The 26,529-nt window shown below is 45.0% G+C and overlaps 1 protein-coding gene and 1 long non-coding RNA gene across 2 annotated transcripts; both read left to right on the top strand.

Annotated features, from left to right (window-relative positions):
- Positions 1-643: 643 nt before the first annotated feature.
- On the top strand, positions 644-6,936 carry LOC150039670 (ral guanine nucleotide dissociation stimulator-like). Its single transcript, XM_090327656.1, is given in 10 exon segments — positions 644-661; positions 1,083-1,252; positions 1,744-1,839; positions 2,589-2,722; positions 2,725-2,830; positions 3,405-3,540; positions 4,144-4,359; positions 4,689-4,792; positions 5,242-5,278; positions 6,790-6,936. Coding segments are annotated over 10 exon segments (1,164 nt in total).
- Positions 6,937-9,330: 2,394 nt separating this feature from the next.
- LOC150039669 (uncharacterized) lies at positions 9,331-13,549 on the top strand. The gene is made up of 3 exons (XR_016534282.1): positions 9,331-9,555; positions 10,565-10,679; positions 12,652-13,549. It is a non-coding gene; the product is annotated as an uncharacterized LOC150039669 (long non-coding RNA).
- Positions 13,550-26,529: the final 12,980 nt, after the last annotated feature.

The raw sequence follows: 26,529 nt of genomic DNA, 5'->3' as shown, positions 1-26,529 counted from the left end.
TCAGGGACAGAGCACCTTGGCCTGAGCCTCAGTGATTTTCTACTTGAAGCATGGCAACTGGTGAGACTTGACCCTGAAGCCTGACCACTGGGGAGTCCATAGCATCTCTCAGAAATCTTCATCTTAAGGTTCCCCTTTCATGTCTTAGAAGACAAGTGAAGAGCAGAGTGGGACTTGAGAGAAAAGGGGTTTAAGTTTGGGTCCCATGAGGCTGAGAACCCAATTGTGTCTCCTCCAGGGTGGTGTCAACTCCACTCAGGTCTACCCCAGGACCATAGAATTGAGGTGCTGGGGCAACACTGGACAGCTGTATCCTGCTCAGAGCCAGCACATGGATAGAGAAGGGGACCTTTGGAGAGAGAGTGTCAGAAGGAAGAGGTCAATTGAAGGGACCTCCACAGATGACCTCACTGCCTCACAATGGAACTTAGGACCTTGGTATCCTGGCACCCACAGTCAACACAAGGCCCACACCACTCACTTGTGTGGCTAGCAGACGTTCAGGAGATGTTTGCCAGTTTTTCCTGAAATGGGAGAGGCTCAGGCCTCATGGAAGAGTGCAGAGGGTGCCTGGCACACGTGTGGCCAAACAAGGCCAGTCCTGGCAGTGAGAACTTCTGGATCATTGGACCCCACAGGTGACATGAGGAGGCCCAGGCCAGTAAGTGGCTGGAAAGCCCACCACATCTAAGTCTCCAGTCATTACCAGCTCACCATTTCCTCTGTCTATTTGTCTGTGTGTGTGTGTGTGTGTGTGTGTGTGTGTGTGTGAGAGAGAGAGAGAGAGAGAGAGAGAGAGAGAGAGAGAGAGAAAGAGACAGAGACAGAGACAGAGAGAGGCAGACAAACAGACAGACACAGACACAGAGAGGCATACAGACAGAAAGACATGGAGACAGAAGGACTGACAGAGTGACAAGAGAGTAAGACAGAGAGACAGGAAATGAGATACAGAGACAGAGACAGCAAGACAGACATAGAGAAAATAGGAACTTATTTTAATGTAATTCCCTGGACTGTATGTCAGAGTCCTCTTTGGTTCCCTAGTTTCAGCTTAAACTATTCCCCTGGTCTCACTCCAGGAAGAAATTCCAAGCAAGGATGAGGGCTGCAGGGCAGGCACCCTGGAGCAGCTGGTGGAACACTTGGTGCCTGCCCAGCTGACCGGGGAACACTTCTTCATCCCCACCTTCCTCTCCACTTACCGAAAATTCACCAGCACCGAACAGGTCCTGGACCTGCTGTTCCAAACGTGAGTACCAACTGCAAGGGCAGTGGACTCTTCTTCTCCACGGGACCCTGGGAATGACCTGCACAACTCTCAGGGCTACTGTGATCCTGTGGAGTGGGGGTGGGCAGAGAAGCATCTTAAGTTATGCCAGGGCCATGGGAAATGCCTTGTGTGCTCCCTAGTAGTGTAGGCTCAGCCCTGTGACCTTCTTCTTCAGGACACAGCTTTCTGCCTCCAAACTCTGAGCCCTCAGACAAAGCAGACTTTCCCTGTTTGGAGAATGGTTCCTCAACTACATGTAGACAGAGCAGGGATAGCTGAAGGCAGAGTGAGAGACCCTTGGCCCACAGGATTCTCAACGGAGAAAAGGCTTGTGCCTTTCCATTGCATAGAGGTTGAAGCCCCTACGAGTCTGGACATGTTTGTAGGGAGAAAGCACAAATAAGCCGTACTGTTGCAAGCTGGATAAAACACAGGAAGAGACAGCCAGTAACTGTCCAATTCCTCCACAGGTTCAGTAGAGGTGAGGCCTTCAAGGACTCCTCTACACAGCATGAAATCCTGCCTTTCTCCAGCCAGGATGGCATGCCACAGGACAAACTCAGAAAGTGAGTGGACTTTGGTCGCAAAGGAGGGCATCTGTGTGCAGAGTGGAGCCAGGTTTGAGTGTAGCGTGGTGGGCAAGCTCAGGATCCCAGAGATCTTGACGTTCTCACCACAGGGTTGAAGTGTGGCATATGTATGCAGGAGGAGGCTGACCCATGACCGGCAGTGCTGCTGGGATCACTGGTGGAGGCTTCAACTCAGAGCTGCGCCCTGTGCCAACCCATCCTCTCCAAAGCCCCTGATGCCCAGCCTTGCCTGTCCTCACCATGGCCTCACAAACAGGATTAGAGCATTGATGTCATGTTTTAGGACTTCTACTGACCCTAGGAAGGCTGGCAGAGTAGAAGGCCTGGCTGGGTCACCAAGAGAACAGTGAGGTGGGGAGATAGCCCATGTGTGGCTCTTGGAACGGAGTCAGCAGAGTCCCCAGTAGATGTGCACCAGCAGCCAGTTCATGCCAGGCATACAACAGACCCCATGGAGACTCCATGCAGTGGGGAGGGATTGGAGAGCTGCAGGAGTATGGGGAGCTCCCTGGAGAGGGCAGAGTTGCTCATCCCATGACTGGGTGCTGGCTCCCTGGAATTCCCTTCAATCCCTCCTTGGTTCCTGAGCACTGTCACTACCTCCACCACCAAAGAAGCTTGGCTTGGGGAGATACTCTGATGTCCATGATTCAAATGAGTGCTGAGAGTGTCTGGGGTAGCCGCTGGTCAGGTTTCTGACTCTGCTGCGCACCATCTTCCCCTAGTGCCGTCTCTTCTATCCTGGACATGTGGCTGGACGAGTACGGGGAGGACTTCTGCCAGCCTGCACACTTTGCCTGCCTCAAGCAGTTGCTGGCTCATCTGAAGAGGCACATGACTGGAACACACGTGGAGAGCCAGGACAACTGCTCTTGGGTCAGATGGAGGCCCAAGAGCCAAGCCAGACACAGCCTGATGGTGTGGAAACTGGGTGGGAAGACAGAAGAAAGAGGCGGGATGAATGTGGGCCATAACAGGGTGGAAAGGCTCTAATATAGGCCTTCTGCCATGAAGAAGAAAGACACTGGAACATAGAGATTGTGCAAAGAAGTTGAAAATGTGGATGTGTAGAGGGATCCAGGTTGGGAAGTCAAAGGGAAGAGGGTCTTTATTCTCTTATCAAAGACTCAGGACAAATCCTCCATGGAGAGGGCCTTGTCTTCTCCTGCACTCTAGCATTAGTCCAGTGTTTGTCTAAGTATAAGAAGACGGCAGCATTGAGCTCCAAGCTCTGGCATGCAGCCTAATTGCAGGAACATTACCAGGATTAGACCAACACCCAAAGTCAGCCTTGACTCTACTGTACCATGAGATGGGAGCAGCAGCATCAGATGTGGGTGGCAGCCATGTCTTCCCGGGACTCTGAGGCTATGTCACATGCAGTGCCAGCCTCCTTTGCTCTGCTGACTGGGAGCCAGTTTGAAACTTGGCCTCATGGCAGATTCCCAAGGAAGCCTGGAATCCATATCCTGGGGAGCAACAAGCTAGGACCTGGTCCACAGCTTGGGTGGGACCCCTTAATATATGGAGAATCGAAATAGGACCCGGCACGCTTTCCTCACAGGATCTTCCTGTCCTTCTTCAGGGAGCACAGGGGAGGGACTGAACAAGGAGAAGAATGAGGTCTTAGATTTCCCTCCCCTGTTGGTGGCTGAGCAGCTCACCAGGATGGACTCGGTGAGGCCCTGGGCAGGGAAGGGTGGACGAGGTTTCCTTCTGTGCATGGCTGCATTCTCATCCTCCTCCTTCCCCTAGAGCCCAAGCTTTCATCCAGCCTGATCTTCACCTTGGCTCACGCTTCCTAGCATCACTCTCTTAAGTGCAGACACTAAAGTGTACATGACACCTCTGTGTCCCAGGAGCTATGCGTGGAGAGGTGCAGCCAGAATCGCAGCTCCTCCGCATTTGGCAGGGACCACAGGAGCCCAAGCAATTATGAGGATTCTGGTGTGTGTGCCAGAGCCTAGTGCAGAAAACAGAAAGTTCTTCAGAAGCAGCCTCTGTGGATATGCACCATAGGACAGGCATGGGGTGACTTGGGGAGGGCAGAAATTCGGCCTAGGCCAAGGAGGAAGAGTCACATTGCACAGCAGACCCTGACATTAGGTAGGGACACTCAGGTGCCCTCCAGGGTTGCGAAGCGACATGATATCACTACAAAGCCATGCCAAGCCTCAGAGACCCCTACACAGCCAGAGTTCTCAGCCCAACTACGGGACCCAATCTGGGGCTGGGCACTGTGCTGTGGGCCAGGCAATGAGACACTCCTTCCTTTGGCAGGAGCTGTTCCTGAAGGTGGTGCCCCACCACTGCCTGCATTCTGCCATTTCCCAGAAGGACAGACATGACATGGAGAACTTGGCCCCCACCATCCGGGCCACCTTCACACAGTTCGACCAGGTGTTCTCCTGCGTGCTCACCACCTGCTTAGGGGGCCACAGCATGCAGCCCTGCTCCAGGGCAAGGGTGCTAGAGCATTGGATCTCGGTGGCCATGGTAAGACACAGCTGCTACCTAGAGACTCTCCCTTCAGGGTCTAATGTTCTGAGGTGTGCCAATGTGCTCAGAGCCCTGTGTGGACTTCAGGGCCTCCTGCCCAGGGCCATCTTGTCTGGACTCCCACATACCACACATGCAATGGTGCTCACTCCTTCCTCACACTCAGGACTCAGGGGCAACTTCACCCAGGCCTGGTCAGCCAACTCTCCCCCCAGAAACCCTGTAAGCAGCTCCCCGGTATCCTTGTACTAACCCTGGCTTAGCCCAGCCAGCAAGGCATCAGGTGGCAGCAGTAGCATGCAGTCTCACACCCCCTTCCCATGCAGGAATGCAGAGTCCTCAGGAACTTCTCCTCCCTCCATGCCATCCTCTCTGCTCTGCACAGCAGCGCCATCCAGCGCCTGGACAGCACATGGCAAGAGGTCTCCAGGTGGGTCCCTCTCTCCACAGAAGCTGTGCACACACAGGGACTAGCCAGCTTCAACACCAGCCCCACAGCCAAGCCGGTATGACCTGGGCTGCTAGCCAGGAAAACAGGGACAATGCCTGCATTATGCCTGTTCATGCACCGGCAAATGTTCAGTTCAATGTCTCACTGAAGCTGGACAGAGACCCAGAGGAGCTGTCCAGGGTTTCTGTGGTAATTCTACATTTCTGTCCAAAGGAAATCCAAGCACAGTTGTCTAATAGAACTGGGCTGGACTCCATTGGGACAGGAAGGAGAAATTTCTTCCAGCTCCTGGGTCCTTGGGAGCTTCATGCAATCATTTGAAAACCTCCTGTTCAGGCAACTTGCAGGCCTGGCTCTAAAACAAAACCAAGCCTGTCTCCCTTCTATCTCACTTTACCATTTGTCACTTCTCTCTGTCCCTCCTACAGAGACAGCATGCAGATATACCAGAAACTGTCAGAGATCGTTTCTCCTTCATGCTCTTTTTTTTTTGCCAGTCCTGGGCTTGAGCTCAGGGCTTGAGCACTGTTCTTGGACTTTCTCAAGGCTAGGGCTCTACCACTTGAGCCTCAGCACCAGTTCTGGCTTTTTGCTATGTATGTGGGGTACCAAGGAATCGAACCCGGATCTTCATGCATGCTAGGCAAGCACTTTAACCACTAGGCCAAACTCCCAGCCCCCTCCTTCATGCTCTTACTTCTGTACCAAAGTGCTACTCTTTCAGGTAGAGAGAAAGGGGTCAGAAAAAACAGGGCTAAGAAGGCAAAAGTGGGATCCAGTTCCAAAAAGAAATGCTTTCCTGTTTTTTTTTCTCTCCATTCTGGATCTTGAACTCAGGGCATGGCTGTTGTCCACAGTTTTTAATACTCAGTGCCCTTCATTTTCAGTCACAAGCCCACTCCATGTTTGGAGTTGATTGTAATTCACAGACTCAGTGACTGTGGTTTGAACTGGGATCCTCCGATCTCAGGCTCTTGAGTACCTGGTATGTAAGTCAGCTGCACTGCTCAGGAGTGAGTTGCTCTGCCATGGGATATTTCACAGCTGTCCTTGGAGCCAAACAGACATAGCACACACTTGGTTTGGATCTTAACATTCAGAGCCAGGATGTCTACCTGAAGGAACTGGGTCTCTCCGTGCTCTCCCTAGAGCAGATGCTGCTCACCACCATACAAACACAGAGAAGGACTAGACAGGGGAACTGAAGGTGGCTGGGGCTTTTCTTGACAAGGGAGGCCAGGCACTGCTCACTCAGCCCTGAAATCTCAGCTGGACATGACTGCAAGCCCAAACCTTGAGACTCAACCATGAAACCTCCCAAGTGAACTAGTCGCTCAGATAGAGTCACCCACACAGATCAAGAAAGGAAAAGATGTATCTACCTCTACATTCTAACATACTGAGCTCCTTCACACACGATTCCAGAAGCCTCAGTGGGAAGGGCTACAGATTGCACTCCTCAATGCCTTGACCCGCTTATCCACTACAGTATATCTGGGGAACTCCCCACCCAGATGCATAGAGAAAGATTTCTGCCAGGGCACAGACACATAGGGAAGTGCTTTGTGGGACAGAAGCTTTCTCATGATTCAGAGCCCCTCCCCTAGGTGAGGAAATCCAGAACTTTTTCTTAGGAAGTTAGCTGAAAGTCCATAATCCTCTCCCTCCTGGACTCTTCTACCCTCCGGCCCATGATAATTATGGGAGCACTCACTGACTGGACCCTGCTCACAGAGTTAGAGTGTCTCTTCTATGATTGCCTACAGTGAAGTGGACAGGCCACCATCCCTTCCTATTCCTCGGTCCCCTCCTGTCACCTATGAAGACTGAGGAATTTGGATGATTGATGAGACAATGAGGAGAAACAAATTTCCAGGAGTCCAGAGAAGGCATTGGCACAGAGACTCAGGGCAGCACCAACAGTGGGAGAAACCACTGGATCCCATAGCGCTAAGAGGAACGTCATTTATTTGCAGAGTTTGCAGATGAGGAAGCAGGCAGAGAGAGGCCAGTTCACAGCATGGCATCCCACAGATCTGCTGAGGCAGAGACTTAACCACAACAAAGCAGCAGGTGGCACTAGCTTTGGCACCATCCATGCTCAGGTCAGGGACAAAGGTTGAGAGGACACATGTCTCAGGAATTCTGCTCTCCATTGTGACAGAAGCCTGGTGACTTTGCCCCCAAGGAGAAGAAGGCCAAGAGAGGCCAGAGGCAGGCTGAGGACATGGTGAGTGACTGTGTCCTGAACGCACCAAGAGTGCCTGTAAGAGAAGAGAAGAGAGGTCTGCTTGCTCATCTTACCACTTGTTCCCCTGACTGAAATAGCTCCATACACATGGGATTTGATTCTTATAATCCCTTGTCCTGAGTGGCTGCCAGAGACAAAGGAGGAGTAGAAGCCCGAGCATGGCAAAGCCTGTGTGGCAGGTGGCCTTCAGAGGCTCCCTAACTTGGGGAGGTGTCAATGCCACCCTTATACTGTTTATTATCCCAAGTGCAGAGAAGGGGCTCTAACAGATTGGCCAGAATGTCCTCAGGTGACTCTGATAAGAAAGGCCCTGTGAGGATGGAGGCTGTCTGGGGAAGCCTGCAATGGGGTCCTAGGCCATGGCACATCAACCCATCCAATTCCACAGGTTCACATCAAGGGCACTGTGCCCTACCTGAAAACTTTCCTGGGAGACTTCCGAATGATCGACACGGCCTTTAGGGACTTCCTGGATGTGAGTAGTCTGGGCATCACTGAGCTGCTGGGGTTGGGACAGAAAGTCTCCTGATGTGTGCTGAGTTCTGGCACAGTGAAGGGTTTCTTAAGATATCACTGCATCCATCTTAAGAAGGGACATCCAGAGCTGCTGGGACAGGGAGCTAGGGCACATAGCACAGCTGGGACTCAAGTCCCTCTGGGCACAGTGGGCAGTTGGGATTAGTGGAAAACAAAGGACAGGCCAAGCAGGCACTTGTGAGTCTGGCTCAGCTGAGCCCTCAGTCTCCCCATATCCTCAGAAGGTTTGGACAAGATGATCCCAGAACCTCTTTGGAGATGTGTCCAGGTCCCATCTAGGACTTGGTTCACAGGCACATGTAGATGCCCTCTGTCCCATGGAAGAGGACCAGCCCCTGACAGGGAGGACTGAAGGGAGGAAGGGTGGGGTTCTCCTCACATTGTTCTCTGCCTTCTAGGAGGGAGTCATCCATTTTGAGAAATTGAGAAAGGTGAGTTTCAGGTGCCCTCCTGGCTGGATGGGGACCAGCAGCAGAGTCAGCTCCAGTCACCATGACCGGTAGGGAAATTTGGTTCAGAGTGCAGATTTTTCCCGAAGACAGGGTGGGAATGTGAAGTGGGAGAGGAGAGCTTCCTGTGAATGAGTGTGGACACAGTTATGAGAGCCACAGCACCCTGATGCACTGAGGCTTCCCAGAGCAAAGCCTGGTGAATGGTCTTCCCCTGGGCATCACAGCACAGCCCTCCACTCTCCTCATGCGCTCCCTGGCCAGGAATATGCAATCATGGAGCAACTGAAGCAGCTACAGGCAAGCTGCAGCTATGAACACATCACCCCAGAGGAGAAGTTTCTAGGTTGGTTCAGGGGCCTGGAGCGGCTCAGCGAGGAGGCCAGGTGAGCTGGGAGGCACTAGGACAGGGAGAGTGGCCTGTCACTGGGATGTGGTGCCAGCCTGAGTGTCACATGTCTGGACTTGAGGACTTACACTCCCTAGGGGCAGTGACCAGGTGGGTGGTAGGCTTTGAATTCTAAGCAGACGCTGGGAGGTCCCAAGCTTCAATTTGGTCTGCTCACCTCACACCCCTTGCCTAGCTGTGACCTGTCATGTACACTGGAGCCCCCGGGACAGAATGACACTGCAAGCCCTCTGACCAAGAAGCGCTTCAGCATCTGGATGGCCTGGAAGCAGTAAGGACCTTGCCACTGATGGGCAAGAGCCAGGGAAGATGATGGGATGGTTGTGGGAATGAGACATTTCCATTGAGAAGCCAGGTGTGGCACTCAGTTCTCTGGGGTGTCTGCCCCTCTGCTCATACCGAGTTCTGGCTCTGTGATTCATCCATCACATAACGGAGTGGGAAAATGTTAACTGACCCAGATCATGGAGTGGAGATTCAGGTCCCCAGTGTTTGAGGTCTAGGGTCTTGTGTGTGTCCTGAGAGAAGTTCCTTCAGTAAGCTGACCCCTCTCTAAAGTCACCAGACCCAGAGTGCTGCAATTAGTAACAGTGGCAGCTCCCAGTTGAAGTGGATGGACCAGGATAAGGGTGGCCCTGAGATGAGCAGCACAAACAGCGCTGCAATGCAGTCAGACAGCAATGTGCAGTCAGCTCCCTTCTCCAGCTCCTACGTAGAGCTCATCAGGAGCATCTCACAAACATCCTCAGGAGGCCCGAAAAAGGTGACTTCCTGTCTTGCCCATAGTCCTGCTTTCCAGTGCCTGAGAGGAAAGCCCTAGACCTGGTTGGAAACCTGGACTTCCCTGATGTTGCTGCATCCACAGGTCCAGGGATCCTCCTCCCGGTCCATTGGGATGACCAGCTTGGCCTCTGCCAGCCAATCCTCACCCACAGACACCAGCACAATGGACACCAATTCAGCCAACACTCACAGTGGCACCTCAGGGCAGAGTAGTGACAGCTCATCTGTGCCTCTCCATCTCAGGCTGGGAGACTCGTGTGTTATCAGGGTGGTGCTGCCTGTGGAAAACAGACGTCTATGCAAAAGCATTGAGGTGAGTTGGGCGGCTGCATTTCCTTCTGCTCTTCTGACCTACAAAAGAGGGAGGGAAAATTATGCCCAGTCTCCAGGCAAGAATAGATCCTCAGGCAGGGTCAGTGAGGAGGACTGAGAGGAAGAATGCGGACAAAGATTGGGGAAATCCTAGGCTCTGGAGGGCATAGTTTAGATACTTCACTTTCCACAGGAAACAACCTAAAGGCTGGTGTTTGATCACAAGATTAGTAGTGAATGAACACGATTGCCAGTTGAGACTGTTTACTGTCTCACAGACAATCCTCGCACATTACTTAGTAGGCTCTTCTGACAATCACATCTGGGTTGGAGGACAGCGAGACATAGGGATCCTATGTTCTGGGAAGATGAGGAATGTCTAAGGCAGGGTGCTGCCGATGATGGAGCTAAAAGATCTGCTCACAAGTAAACTCCTCACAGGAGAGAGAGATGTCTGCTCTTCTAGCTACTCAACTGGGCAGATGACATTCAGAGCCCCTCCTTCCTCATGCTGGGTCTGGTGTCTGCGTCTGGTTCAGTCCTCTCACCAACAGGAATGAGAACAGTTGTCATGAGCACTCATCTGGGGAGGCAACGACTTCCTCTCTCCTGGACTCTCAGTGTTAGGGGAGTTGATCAAGGGTCCACGTGGTGTCGTTCATCACTGCATCCTCCAACTCACCCCAGACCTGGCTAGGAGCAGGCACTGGGCACTTGGCTGGCTCCTCCCTTGCCTGCGGTTTCTGGAGTTTATTGTGTATTCCACTAAATCTCAGGGGCCCAAACCTGGAAAGCAGATCCAGGAAGAGCTGGTAAACTCTAAGAATACTAAATAACCAACTTCAATGCATGGACTCCTCTTCAGAAAGGAAGATTTGAAACACACCCATGACACCAATGGCATTTCTCATGTTTAACACTAAGATGGTTCCACAGAAGCCCTGGATACTGACTTCAGGGAGGGATCCCTGGGACCCAGTCCTCAGGGCCTGTTTCCTGATCCAACCCAGGTGACCAACCAGGAGAAGACCCGAGACGTCATCATGAAAGCTATGAAGAAATTCCAGGTGCGTGGATACAAGCCAGAAGACTTAGAGCTGGTGTAGATCATCACACAGGATCAAAGTGAGTCCTAAACCAATAGCTAGGACAGGCAAATAAGAAGGTGGGCAGAGGCCCAGGAGTTTGGCCTGAGGTAGAGAGCTCGTCTAGAATGCAAGAACACCAGGGTTCGAGTCTTGGAAATATATACATAGGTAAAAAAAAAAAGCCAGAAGTGGTTCTGTTAGAACTCTAGCCTTCAGAAAGCCCCAAGACAGTACTCAGGCCCTGACTTCAGAACCCTAGGTCTAGCAAAAAAAAGAAGAAGTTTGGCAGCAGAGAGTGTCCTCACCCACCAACCCCTCCATCAGGTTCTGGCAGCATAAGGGCAGCCTTAGACCCCAGGCCCAAGCCAGCCCTGGTTGCTGCACAGCTATTGCCCTCATGGACATGCTTGTTCTTGCCCTGTCTGAGGAGGAAGTAGCCAGTGCAGAGACTATCCGTGAGGACTGGAGAGAATACAGCTCATAGGACAGAATGGCTGGCTTGCTCACCAGAACAGACTTTGTCATTCTCCAATGTGAACACATGGCTTGAGAAAATACCTGACACTTGAGTGTCACTCAGTTGTAAAGTGTGTGCCGAGAGTTACTGAGACCCTTGCATTTTTCCCACACCATTAAAACTATGCCTTCAAACACCACTTACCCTATATCATGGACTAATGCAAGCCCTGAAAGAGCTATTGAGAACTCATGGGCAACTTCCCAATATTCTCTACCTATGTGTTTTTCTTCCAAATGAGTTAGAAACCAGGTGCCTAGGACTCAGCCTACAAACCCAGTTCATTAGGAGGCTCAACTGAGGCTCTAGGTTGGAGGCCAGCCTGGGTTAGAAGTCTGTGATTCTCTTTCTTCTTATCAACCACAGTAAAGCAGGAAAATCATATGGTGCCAGTGGCACAACACTTATCTTGAACAAACAGGTGAGGGGGAGAACCGAGTCACTGAGTTAGATAAGTGAACCAAAAGTTGACTTACTCATAAAAGATAAAAGTTGAAAAGCTAGACAAAAGTTTAGGTAGATGAGACAGAGACAGAGAGACAGGGATAGGGACAGAGACTGAAGTAGCAAAAGAGACAGGGACAGGCTGGGAATTTGGCTTAGTGTTAGAGTCCTTGCCTAGCATGCACTAAGACCCGGGTTTGATTCCTCAGTACCACATATACATACAAAAAAGCCAGAAATGGTGGTGAGGCTTAAGTGATAGAGCTCTAGCCTTGAGAAAGCACAAGGACAGTGGTCAGGCCCTGAGTTCAAGGGCCAGGACCGGCAAGAAAAATGAGACAGAGACAGACTCACAGATGGTAAGAGGAGTCAGACTCAGGTAAGACTCATGTATACCAGGAACACAAATGGTAATGAGCCACAGTGGTGTTGCTGTCTTGTCTTTGCAGTGAGGTGCAGAATCTGTCCAGTTCTTTGTGGAGTTGACCAGCACTGATTACTGATTACAAGTTCTGAATTCCTTCCTACTTCTGGGCCCATTCCCACTATGCTGGCAGCATGGGGTTTTCCCTCTCACAGCATGGGGTTTTCCTCTCACAAAGAGTGCAGGACAGAGGAGACTGGGGAGAAATTAAAGGCCAAAGGCAGGACTTGCAGTCTACTTGGGGCACATGGTCTTAGAGGACCCTGGAACTCACTGCAAGAAGCCTGAGTTAGGCCTTGCTTTTTGTGGTACTGAGGGTACAGGTTTGTAGGACAATCTTAGGAGAGCTGGTTTGCACATTGCAAAGCCTGTTGTGTCTGTGATGCTGATATGGCAGCAGTGAGGTCAGAAGGGGATTAGCTTGTGCCTCCTTCACCCTGACCTGGCAGGACCTGAAGTCCAAAGTCCTCTGAGAAAGGAGTTTTCAGCAGTTCTTTCACATGCAGAAATCAGAGATTGGAGGCATTCGGGGTCCTAACCCACAGTTGATCTCTAAGTGCATGGGAATGGTAGTGGTCTCAGCCCCAGGTTGGACAGCTAAGGTTTGTGTCCCTCTTCCACCAGAGCTGAGGATTCCTGATGATGCCAACGTTCTCTATGCCTTGAAGACTATGGACGTCTACCATGTGGTGCTGCGGAAGTACACCTTCCCCCGGAGGACACCTGCCAAGCAGAGATCCAGCTTCAGCCTCTTCCGCAGGAAGAGGAGGGGAAGCAAGGCTTAAGGACAGCTCCACGTGCGCATGCCTCCCTGGATCCTACTGACCATGATGACTTGAGTGGCCCTGGCCACCCTGCACCTTCCTTTACTCCAGCCCAGGATACCCACACTCCACCTACAAAACCACCCTGCTGTGCCCAGGCTACTTGCATTAGCCAAACTCCCCTCCCCTCCTTGGACTCCCTGAGTGCCTAGGGCACCCTGTGCCATCACAGGACAACTGTACCCACCACACTATCACCTGACATTTTGGACTCTACTACAGGTCACCACCACTTGTGCACTTGGCTCTTCCACTCCCAAAATCATAGTTCTGTTCTTCAAAGATTCACCAAAGGACAATTCGCGACCCTCAGCCTTTCTAATCTTTGTTAGGCTACACCAAAATCCAAGCCTCTGCCATGAGGCTTGATTGAGACTCACCAAGTGATGGAAACCACACACTGCAGAGCTGTGGTGTTGTGGAAAACACCTCTGCTAGAACTTATTCTTACATACACATGCAGACTCAGTGGCCCATTGTCCGTGTACATTTCACAGAGCAGTACCACAGACATTGGAGACCACTGAAGGTTGGAATTTTAGGTAGCATGGGCCCTTGCTCTGTACATGATTTATTTGCAATGAATATTTGTGTATATGCCAGAAAGTAAAATACTAATGGGACTGGAGGGGTTTTTCAGAAAGATAAGTTAGATTTGAATGTTCACATTTAATTAAAGTTCTTGTTTTTCTCTGCTCTGGTCCTTGTGCTTTTCTTCTTTTATCTCTATTTTACAGAGACAGTCTTCCATCTGACAGGATGCCTATGACTTTATGTATGAATAGGGAAGGCTGCCACCCTCAGTACTTGAGTGAAGGGAAGGGCCTGCCCCCCAACCCCTCCACTAAGGAAGAAGTCAACTCTGTTTCACTACAGTGGGGGCTGCCTTAACATGGTTCCCAATTAGTGGGACTGGAGTTTGCAGGTGATCTCATAGATGGTGGAATATACTCTGAAAACTGATTGTCTTTGAAAAGAATATTTGTAAGTCAAAGTAGCAGACTGGAAAGTTGCATGGCTGAGTGTTTACAAGGAAAACAGGCATTATCTTTGAGAGTGTTCTCTTGTCTTTCCCTTTCTCTCCCTCAGCATTATCTCTCCATCGTATGGTTTTGTATGGCTTTAATTGGAAGATGATGATGAGAAAAGTTGGTGGACATTAAGAAAGAGTTCACAGAAGGTCAAATAAAGAAAGATAAACTATTCAAGGAGCTATAATCTAATAGCTCCGGGTATCTCTATTACTCCCCACAGAATTGCAAGTGACTTTGATCTTCACAAATATTTGTCATTGCAGACCACTTTCTAAAAGAAAACAAAAGTATTCAAGGTTGTCCCCACTGTTGGGATTCTAAAATAGATCAAATGGAAAATTGTATTTCACTTTTATGTTTGACCTAAGCTCAGAAATGATGTTTAAGACTAAGTCACGAGTACCAACTTGTCTGCTTCATGGAGTGAAAGAATTTCCATTTCTTGGAAGGCTAATCTTTATATTAGCTCCTTCTGCAGAAAGTATTAAAATAGATCAATTTCAAACTGTATCCTCAAGTACAACAGAGTGAAGTCTATGAGATAGAAGGTAATTGAACCAAACACCAATTTGGGAAGTTCTTTCCACATTAACCTGTGGCCCGCTGATTTCTCTTCTTTGTCCTAATCCTGGGGTTAGAACTCAAGACCTGGGAGATATCTGTGAGCTTTTTGGCTCAAGGTTACTATTCTCCCTCTTGAGCCATAGCTTCACTTCTGGCTATTTTTGCTGGTTAATTGGAAATGAGAGTCTCATGAAGTTTCCTTCCTGGGCTAGCTTCAAACTGCTATCCTTCTATCTCAGTCTCTCAAGTAATTAGAATTGCCACTGCCCCCAGCCTAACTGGATGGATTGATTCTGGATGAAGACTGGTGTAAAAATAAATCATGAAAGGATGTGAGGGCAACCTCAGTGTGACCTGTCACTGCCTTGATCAGCAGGTCTGATTTGGCACATTTGGCTGGATAGGTATGTATCCCCTTCCCCCCTTATCACTCCAGGTGCTTCAGGTACATCCACAAATAAAGTACCTCATGGTAGGTCTGCTACAGTGTTTCCAAAGACAATTAGAGCACCAGGAACTTGGCTAATCCATGGACTGATCACTTCTTTAATTTTTCGAATATGATGGCATTACTGTGAGGCCACGGTATATGTGAGAAGAGCCTTCCTGAGGGAGTGCGTCACCAGCCATCAATTTCTCCTGAGGTTGAGATCTGAGGATCATGATTCAAAGCCAACCCACATGAGAAAGTCCATAAGACTCATCTCCAATTTACCACCAGAAAACTGGAATCAGAGCTGTGGTTCAAAGTGACAGAGCACAAGCCTTGAGCAAAAGAGCTCAGGACAGTGCCCAGACCCTGAGTTCAAGCCCAACAACGAGACCCAAAACACACACAGACACATACACACACACACACACGCAGGCAGGCATGCACACACACATGCACACAGAAAAACTTGCTTCTAGGGTAGGTTGAGGGAGGCTCTTCCTGTAAGATAGAGGTCTAAACTGTATAGCACATGCAGCTGAAGGAGCATGGGCTCTGCCCAGAGAAGGGCTCACTGACCTGTCCTTAATGATTCAAAGCCTCCCTGAATCCCCCCAATCGAATTCCTTGTATACTTGTACCACATTTGGAAGGTACTAGATGATCTATAAGCTCAGTAATTGTCTTAACTGTGCTCTGTTCGTCTGGAGAGGTGGGAGGAGAAAGACAGATGCAACACTTCTGTTCTAATCATTAAAGCTACCCAGTGATACTTTGTTCTTCAAAACAGATCTTCCTCTACCAGATCACTGAAGAGTCTTTGCACGTCATTAGATTGCTATCTTTGGTTGAGAAGAAATACTGTGGTGTGTGGATGTAGAAACTGCAGATGGGCTAACCAGGAAGCATGAAGCAGATGGGGCTAAGATCCAGCAGAGGCTCCTTGTTCTCTACAAGCTGGGTCGTGATGCATTGTGACAGGAACTCAGGCCCAGGTGCTGGTACCCCTAGGTAATAGTGCTGGCATTTCTCGAGGTGGCGGGGGCCATCTGTCTGTGGATGATTTGGGTGGCATATTTGGACAAGTAGCAAAGTGGGAGCTTGGATGATGAGAAATAGATGGTTGGTGAAATGAAGCTTTCACTTGGGAACCCAAAACCTTAATTTCTTAAACCTTGAGCCACATACTCTGCTTGAACTGTATGCCTTTTCTGGTAGATTTTTACTGAAGCTTATGGTACTGAAATTGAACTTAGTCACATTGCCTACTGTACTAGAAACCTGAAAATCTGCAGCTGACTTGAATTCTTTTTTCTATCATTTAGAAGACTTTTTCTTTTACTTTTTCTTTTTTTTGCCAGGCCTGGGGCTTGAACTGAGATCTGAGGATTGCAGTTTGAAATTAGTCTCTGCAAGCAAGTAAATGAGACTTTTTAGTTTTTGTGCTAGTGCAGGGGCTTGGACTCATGGCCTACTCTCTGTGTCTGAGCTTCTTTTGCTCAAGGCTAACACTTTACCATTTGAACCACAGCACCACTTCTGGCTTCTTTTGAATATTGTATTGGAGAGAAGAGTGGCATAGACTTTTCTGCCCTAATTGGGTTTGAACTGTGAGCCTACAGATTAGTAAACTAATCAGGAAGCCTACAGAGTGGGAGAAGATCTTCACCAACCAAACAACGGACAAAGGCCTCATATCTAAAATATATCAACAACTCAAAAAATTGAATCACTCCAAAACTAACCTCCAAAGTAACAACCATCCCATTAAAAAATGGGCCAAAGACTTAAAGAGAGTCTTCTCTGAAGAAGAAACAAAAATGGCCTATAGACACATGAAGAAATGTTCAACATCTCTGGTCATAAAAGAAATGCAAATCAAAACAACTCTAAGATTCCACCTCACTCCAGCTAGAATGGCCAGGATCAGGAAAAGGAATGACAACAGATGCTGGAGGGGATGTGGCCAGGAGGGATCACTACTACACTGTTGGTGGGAGTGCAAACTCATTCAACCACTATGGAAAGCAGTGTGGCAGTGCCTCAAAAGGCTAAACATAGAACTCCCCTATGACCCAGCAATTCCACTACTTGGCATTTACCCAACCACCCAGAAACAAGGACATACTAAACCCACTAGCACAACAATGTTCATTGCAGCACTATTCACCATAGCAAAGATATGGAACCAACCTAGATGTCCCTCAGTTGATGAGTGGATCAACAAGTTGTGGTATTTGTACACAATGGAATTCTATGCTGCTGTCAGAAAGAATGACATCGCCCCATTTGTTAGGAAATGGAAAGACTTAGAAAAAATCATATTAAGTGAAGTAAGCCAGACTCAAAGGAACTTAGGCTCAATGGTTTCCCTCATTTGTCATAATCAGTAGAAACCTTGGGCTCTACTAGCAGAGATTTGCAATAGAGCAAAATATTGATACATAAGAACATGTAATGTGAAGCTAATTGAAAGGACCTCCAGGATAGTGAAACAAAGGCCATATAATGAATGATTGTTGTCCTTAATGTACTATGTTGTCTCTCATCTCCTTTGCTGTCCCTTGGTTATCTCATATTGGTATAGTATCTCACTTTGTCATCTGATATATTGAATTTATTTGTATTTGGATATTTGAAATTTGATAGGGAAGGGGGGAAATCCAAGACGGGTGGGGGGTGTGGGGGGGGAGGGAAATGGGTACCAAGACATGTGAAAGGGTATCAATGTATGTGAATTAATGCACCTTCTATCTGGCAAATATCATGTAACCCTTTTACTAATTACAATAAAAAATTTTAAAAAAAGAGAAAGACACTGAGATAGCCTGCGAAAATCATAGTCTGAGTATTAAAAAGTAATGAAGATAAAATGCTTTTTCTTCTAATTTATACAAGACAATGTTCAGGGCAGGACATATGATTATTTTGTTTGCAGGTAGGCTAAAGTTCCTGGTGATCCAGCAGCATGATCAACAGGAGCAGAACTCAAAGGCACACCTGAGCTTGGAAAATGGGTGAAAATAAAGTGCACCTGTTAGAACTGTTTGTTTCATCTTCTTTAATAATATAGGCTCAAAATATTGAAGTCCTTCCCGATGGCATTAGTAATTAATGTATGCTTTGGTTTAAATACTGTATGATGGCCTTACTTATTATATGCCAGGCATTATTACCTGAAAAGAATATTAGATCCTGGCTAGGAGTATGGCCTGCTGGTAGAGTGATTGCCTACCATGCACAAAGACCTGGGTTCGATTTTTCGGTACCACATACAAAGAAAATATTTAGGCACAGTGCCTCACAACTGTAATCCTAACTACACAGGAGGCTGAGTTCTGAGGATCAGGGTTCCATTACTTTACATTTCAGTCAACACCCTTTTAATATCAACTCCTGAAAGCACAGTGTTTTCTTACAATAAGACAAAATGCATCAAAATCCTTAAGACATTAATATTTCTAAATTAAATAAATTTATATATGCATATATAAACTACATATGAAAGAGTAGAAAATATTACAAAGCAACCTATAATTATCTAGCAACACTCAATTTTCTAATCTTAAGCTATTCAGTCTTGTACAGGAGATTCTCATCAACAGTATAAGGAAAGAGGCAAAGTATACATATGTTTTTAAAGAAAAGATATAAGTAGTCTTTAAAAGCAATCTAAGACGTCTATGAAGAGCAAATAAATTTAAGTGAATTTGCATGGGCTTCATTATATAATATTAGAATAAAAATAACATTTACTTCTTTATACTCACAAGAAATAATCAAGTTATAGATTCTGAAATATGGTAGTTGAATAAATAATAAAATATATACAGTATATAATATGATACACATGTTAAAATCTGTTAAAGATTCCTTAGAATCTTAAAGGGAAACTGAAATATAAGGAGAAATAACCCATGTTCAAATGTTCAATGATATAATCGTGACAAGCAGTTAATTTTCATCAGGTTTATCTACACTTACGTTGCAATTTCTATACTTCTACATAGAAATAAGCAAACATATTTCACATTTTATGTAGGAATTGAAAGGATATAGATTAAAAAGGTTTTTGCAAAAATAACCAAAATATATTTATACACAGTGGAATTCTATGCTGCTGTCAGAAAGAATGACATCACCCCATATGTTAGGAAATGGAAAGACTTAGAAAAGATCATATTAAGTGAAGTAAGTGAGACTCAAAGGAACATAGGCTCAATGGTTTCCCTCATTTGTCATAATCAGTAGAAACCTTGGGCTCTCCTAGCAGAGATTTACAATAGAACAAAACCTAGATACATAAGGCCATATAGAATGTGCTAAATGAAAGGACCTCCAGGATATAGAAGCAAAAGCCATATAATGAGTGATTGTCCTTAATGTACTATGTTATCTCTCATCTCTTTTGCTGTCCCTTGGTTATCTCATATTACAGTATTTCACATTGTTAACTGATATATTGTACATATGCGTATTTGGTTATTTGAAGTCAGATAGGGAAGGGAGGAAAACAAGATGAGAGGCGGGGGGAGGGGGAGGGAAATGGGGACCAAGACATGAGAAAGGGTATCAATGTATGTGAAGTAATACACCTTCTATCTGGTGAATATAATGTAACCTTCTATTAATTACAATAAAATATATGAAAAAAAAGAATTCTTTTTTTTCCTAATTTAGTGTGGTGGCCAAAAGAAATTTAGTGTTTTGTTGTAAGATTCAGCAGGTTAAACATTCTGGTGACTCCGTTGTTTCTAGTTAGAGGATAAGACAAGTTAAAGGTGGTCTCTCTGTCTGTTTGTCTGTGTGTCTGTCTGTGTGTGTGTCTGTTTGTCTCTCTCTCTCTCTCTCTCTTTCTCCCACACTGTCTCTCTCTGTCTCTGTCTCTGTCTGTCTGTCTGTCTGTCTGCCTGTCTGTCTCTGTCTGTCTGTCTGTCTGTCTGTCTCTCTCTCCCTCCCTCTCTCTCTCTCTCTCTCTCTCTCTCTCTCTCTCTCTCTCTCTCTCTCTCTGTCTCTCTCTCTCTGTCTCTCTCTTTCTCTCAATGAATGAGTAAAGGCTGATCATTAGGAGCTTTTTAATTTGTTATGTATTTTCCTAAAATGCTTTGCTGATAAGGTGCGTTTTTGGCCCCAATCAAAAATTTGCCCAATTATGTGATGGATGTCTATCTCAAGCGATGATGATGATGATGAAAAGACCAGCAAATCTCTTCACGCCCATGTTCATCCTTGATGTGTCTCATTCCATTGCTGTGAGAAGGAGGCTGGCTAAAATAGAATGACTTACCTAGGTTTTCAGATGTTCATGGGAGACGTGACAGCTGAAGAAAGCTCCCTCATAGCATTTGTGATTTATTTAGTGAATGAGAAGTCTTTTACCATCAAGTCAGGGTTGGAATTTTATGTGAAAGGCAAATATTACTAAATAGCCAAAGCATGTCTGTGTGTTAGTTTCCACATATATTCTGTAGTTTAAGGTGAATAACTCATGAAGTACCAATCCTATTATGAATCAGAGAGGCTGGACAGACAGAGGAAGCAAGGAAGGGAGAGAGGAAGCAGAAATGTAGATAAATGATCAGCTCAATTTCCTTCATAGCAAGGGAAACGGAACATCAGGAAACCCACGAAAACAGTGTAAACAGTGCTTTAGAGTCATAGGAAAAGAACTCCTTGTGAATCTTACATAAGTTTTTATTTAGCACAGGTAATCATTTCATTGGAGGGAGAGGCCTCATTTCTAGGAAATACCCCCTTACATATGTAGTATATGTAGTGTTCATTTTCTGGGTATTATAGCAATTTGGGAAGAAAAAGTCTCTTTAGGAACTTCCATAGTATTTGACTGTGCATAATTTAATGGTTCATGTTGATAATGAGGAGCGGAATACACATACATTGACAGACGAGAGCCATTTGTTGTCAGATACTCAAATGTAGACAGATTTGTGTAGAAAGCTGTACAGAGACTAAGTACCATGTTTGTGGGAACCCTTTGGAAGGTCAGGGAAGTGAAATTTTTCTGTGCCATTCCGTGTTTTCACAAATTGGGTAAAGAATTGAGGCTCCTTTAAGGAGAGGGAATTCTCAATGTCCTGGTGAACAATGAAGTGTTCTCTGTTTCTGGCCTGCCACCCATTGGTCCAATCTGAGAGTAAGTCAGTAAAGACATCTAGGATTACTGAAGGTAATGAGGGAATAGAAGGAACAGAGGAAGCAAAATATTAGCTATGATCTCAGGTTGAGTTCCCTTGAAGAGTATTGTATTGAAATTCGTACAAGATGTCAAGAGGTACTATGGTAGGGGTACTGGGAAAAATTCTTCTACCTTGCATGAAACCGGTCCATATTTAATTTCCTGAACAGATTCAACTGTATTTCTGTGGTAAAATAAAAATACTGCTTTTCATTTGGTTCTGGTCTCTTAGTTCACACCGGAGTACCAGAGCAAAGAGCTACAGGGAACAGAGGAGCTGGAGATGGAGCTGTAGCTCAAGTGGCAGAACCTGTTCCTAGGATGAACGCAGTTATGGTTTTAGTACCGAGCCCACAGAAAAAGTTTGATTTCCTCTACAGTTTCCAACTCAATTTTCTGTGTCTTTTTTTTTTTTTACTTACATTTTAGGGATGACACAACGTTAACCGCCATTGCGGTTTGTGACTCGAGCATTAACATTTGGTGAGTTATCTGTCATCTGAATGTAAATTCATTTGTGGTGTGAGTTTAGTACACAGTCTATATGACAGCTGATCGTTGTCTTCATTATTCCTCCTCCTGTATTGAAACTAAATAGAAAATGACAGCATCTGGCAGCAGATACTTGGTCATGGTCTACTGTGAATTCAAACATAGCAACCGTATCTTTCTTTACCTATTCTCTACCTTATTTACTTATTGCCTACATGCAACTTTTACTGAGCCAATGGAGGTAAGAATCACAGTCAGGCACAGTGAGGTGGTTTCCGTGTTTCTGAGGTGAAAGAGCTGGTGGGCCTTTTTCATTCTCCAGAAATCTGATACTTGGACAGGCCCACTGACAGTTATGATGAGAGTCCAGCTTCTAAGCTGTTGTTCCTTGTCCTTTGGTGAGAAGCAGTTAAGAATACAGCCAAGTATGTGAAAAGAAGGAGGGAGAAGAGCAGACTTAGAAAGCTGAAAATCAGATTGTATAGTGGATTGATTTCTTCTGAAGTGAGTTACACGTACAAATGAACTAACACATACCAATAAACAGTGTGTTAGGTTTACTAAGAGAGAAAAATTCTTTGACCATGCATAAAAGCTTTCTTTTGTAGAGGTAAAAATATAAGTTCCTGCATACGAATTTCCTTTCTAGGGAAAAAATGGAAATACCTTGTTCCTTTAGCTAAATATGTAAAAGTTTCAATTTCTTCAAATTTGTCAGTGTTAGATTAACTTACTACCTTGAGTAAAAAAGTAAAACTATGATTGCACATGGTATTTGACTGTATATAATTGAATTCTCTTTAGCTTGGATAAGAATGACCCAACAGAATTTGGGACAGAAGAATTCAAGCAAAGGTCAGATATCTATAAATCGAAAAACATACATAAATATATATGTTATGAAACAGACTGATCATTTCTGGGTAGTTTCCAAATATTGTCAGTGTACCTTCTGTCTGTCATATTACTCCTTTTCATTTTGATGAGTAATTGAGAAATGAGTTGCACAAAATGTTTTGCTATTTTAGGTAGCAGTGAAGGAATACTCCTAAACCCCCCACTCAGATTGCCAGTGTATAAGATCCTACTACAACTGGTTGTGTTCCTTTGGTTTGGTGGCAATGACATACAATCCTTTGCATTTATTTCGTGCCATAACAGTTTCTTCACAGGTGAAGAAATACAAGTGTCAGATCAAAGTGACTACAAGTTTGTTCGGGCCTTTCCATATTTTATTGGCTATGTCCAGTTCTTTGATGGGTATACTCTTTCTCTATATCTATTCTTTTCATTGTGAACTTCATGCCAACTTTTCAAAACTGTGGTTCTAAGGTTTGTGACACTGTGAATACTTTATGGACACCATTTATATTGTATAGACAGATGACTCCACGGCGTTATGACAAGCTCCTTACTGCTCACACCTGTGAATACAGGGTTTGTGAATAAATTTATGTTTGCAATGAAAGAGCTAGGAGACTAAGAGAGAGAGTGTGTGTCCACATGTGTGCTTTAGGTAAAGGGGCTCCAAATCAGGTTTCCAGGATTAATCTGTTTTCTTGCTTATCATTGGGCCTCTGCTTCTTGATCCACACATGAAGTGCACCCTTTTGTTGATTCCGTGGAGATGTACTTCTGCAGAAAGGAATACCCTGGATGGCTTTCTATTGCTATCCTGTCTTATTTGCCCCGTCTGTAAACCAAAGGTCTGCACATCTATCTAAAATTCTGTTGAAAGCCTAATGGGAAGGGTCATTGATCAGGCAAGCCTAGGCATGAAGGATCAACATGCCATGATCATGGGAGTAGCAAGGACAGTGCTCTGAGTTCTGACTTCAGGAAAAGAAGGGTTGACAGAGATAGAAGACCTAGACACATAGTACATTTGACAGACCACCTGTGTAGAAAAACAAGGCCACAGTTTTCAAATCGAGTAGTGTTAGAACATTGTATCATTTCCTCCCACATTTTCCCACTTAATTTTTTTATGTTTTGATATGTCCACAACAAGGACAGCAACTTAACAACTGTTATTGTTCCTTCAAATGAAGACATAAGTAGTGTGCGAGCTGATTTTTTTTTTTTTTGGTCGTGACAAGGTATAGAGGGGTTACACTTACATTCGTCAGGTAATAGGAAGATTACTTGTCACAAACTGATTCCTCTTTTTCATGTTTTTCCCCATTTCTTTTCCTCACCCCCTCCCAATCATCTTGTCTTCCCTCCTTTCCTTTCCTATTTCAAATAACCAAATAAGAACATATACAATATACCAGATAATAAAGTCAGATACAGTCCCAATAGGAAATTAACCATAAAGAGGAAAAGGGAAAACAGAAATAACATAGTACCTTGAAAACAACAATCACACAAAATAAAGCTCTTGGTTCCATTTTTAAAGTTCCTTTCATTTAGTGTAAATTGATTTTTTTGTCATCAAGTGATAAATCAGAATTGGACAGTGGTCACTTTTGAGGATACAGAGGACTACCTATGAATATCATATGTAATCCAGATGTGTTTTGAAACTAAGCAGGATATGAAGAGCAGATCAAAAGAGAGTGGTTCATGGAGTGCTGTGATGTCAAGAACTAGCACCTAGAATCCCTAGGTGCCTGTCAGCTACTCACAATGAGCCAAGGTCGCAGGGAATCCTTTTCTGAAACAAAAAGGTACTCTCATTTGTCTGTAGTTCCCAGGAGGTAAGACACTGATAAAACACCAGCACAATGCAAGGGACATTTCACAATCCCTCTACCCACACTGGCAACGCCTTATCTCTGACTACTATTCCATCTTACACATCTGGAATATCAGCTTTACTACCACATCAAAGTTAGTGTGTTTTGCAATAGTATCAATTTTTTCCCATTTCCTTTAAGTAAGTTAAACTTTCTTTCTTGGTTTATCAGTCCTCTGATTGATCAATTACTTATCAGTTAACTTTCATATCTAATATAATCTCTAATACCTTTAGTATTTTTGTAGCTCTATGTCCTTAAATAAGATACACTGCTGCTGTCATTCTGGCCACTCAGCAGGCAGAGATCTGAGGATCACAGTTCAAAACCAGCCCTGGCCTGTGAGACTCTGTGAGTCTCTTACCTCCAATTAACCACTAGCCAAACCATAAGTGGTGCTGTGACTCTAGGGACAGGGTAGTAGTAGTCTTGAGCTGAAGAGCTCACGGAAAGAGCCGAGGCCTAGTGTTGAATCCACATGAATTGAAAAAAGTAAGATACACTTTTGATTTCAATTTTGTTTTTCGATTTCTTCAGACTAGGGTAGTAGCTCAGCATCCGAACTTCTGATAGAATATATATTCTTCAGCTAAAAGATGAAATGTTTTCAAGTGTCTTCTAAACAAATTTGGACTGTAGTAAACTTTGATATTTTTTGATTGATATTTTTTGTCTAACTGATCTTTCCTTACTAGCAATGGATAGAATGCATCTAATGTCATTCAAGTGTATGTCTCCTTGAAGATTTCATGCTGTTGGTTTTATAGAAGAGCAGTTTCCTGCACTATATACCTATATTGTTACAATGACTATTCATGGTTGTTGTTTTTTTGTCGGTCCTGGGGCTTGAACTCAAGGCCTGGGCAATGTGCTTGGACTTTCTCAAGGCTAGAGCTCTTCCATTTAAACCATAACACCATTTCTGGCTTTTTTCTATGTACATGGTACAGAGGAATCGAAACTGAGTCTTTCTGCATGCTTGGCCAGCACTCTACCAGTAGGCTAACCTCCCTTCCCCCCCTTTTAATACACTTATTTGAAATAGAGAAGAGAAGGGGAAAACAAGATGGGGTTTCTATTTTTGTTAGTTTTATATATTTTAACCTCCATAAAGAAAGTCTAGAGACAAGAACTTATGACTAATTTCCTTCTTTGGGAATAACACCTCAGAAAAGCAGAAATCAGGAGATATCTATGCTGCCATGGTTGTTTATTTGATATAGTTCACAAAATTTCCTGCCAGTCTTGATAGTTTTCCACTGTTTACTGTGCTGTTCTTTTAACTGCATAACAAGAATTTTCTGTCATTGCTTACATTTGATTGTTTTCCAGAAATAAATTCCTCCATTCCATACTCACTCATGAAATGCGAGTTTAGTGGGCAGTGTATCATTGAGTCAAGTTAAATTCATTATATTTAAACCATTAAAACCATTGGCATCTTTCATTAAAGAGAATAGTCCGTATCACCCAAATTCTGCTTGATCATAAGGGACATATTTCTCACATTTCTTTTTCTTTACTGTATCCTTGTTTCTTTCCTCCTTTGTTTTTTGGAGAAAGTGTAGAGAAAGTTTTATTCTCTTCTTCTTTGTGTATCTGGCCTATCAATTTACTCTTTACTACTGGCAGTAGTTAACTTAATGAACAACAGGAAGCATATGGTTAAAAGATTTAATAATCAGTAAAATCTGTGTGGGTGCAGAATTTACACTCTAACTTTCCAAGTGATACATGCCTTCATGTGCATATATGGTAATACTAAGAGACTGTTGTTAAGTAAGGGACAGTTCCACTATTAGTAATCATTAACAACATACTTTCATTCGAATCAAACTGATGACCTAGCTTCATTTATCTACTGATTTTAATTACTTATATGTATACTGAAGTATGAAGTATCAGCGTTATAGCAGTAGAGAAAATTGATCACTTCATGTATAAAGTAGGTAGCTATTTGACTGAAAATGTAGAGTATAGTTGTGCCTTATGATGAGACTTTCTTATCCTGGAAGAAGTGTCTGTAGAATGTTATGTGGGATCTAGCACTGAAATGTGAGTTCAAATCTAGGAAGACTCTCTGAATATATATATATATATATATATATATATATATCCACACATATTTCTAAAGGCAGCATGAAGGAAAGAAATATATTTGTGCGTACACCAACAGATGTCAAAATGTGAAATAAGAAGTATGGGAAGCAACTAAGACACA

This window comes from Megascapheus bottae, unplaced genomic scaffold (genome assembly GCF_031878675.1).
Source record: "Megascapheus bottae isolate mThoBot1 unplaced genomic scaffold, mThoBot2.hap1 HAP1_SCAFFOLD_53, whole genome shotgun sequence".
Taxonomy (NCBI): Eukaryota; Metazoa; Chordata; class Mammalia; order Rodentia; family Geomyidae; genus Megascapheus; species Megascapheus bottae.
Note: the sequence above shows the minus strand (reverse complement) of the source record. Positions and strands in the feature narration are given on the sequence as shown.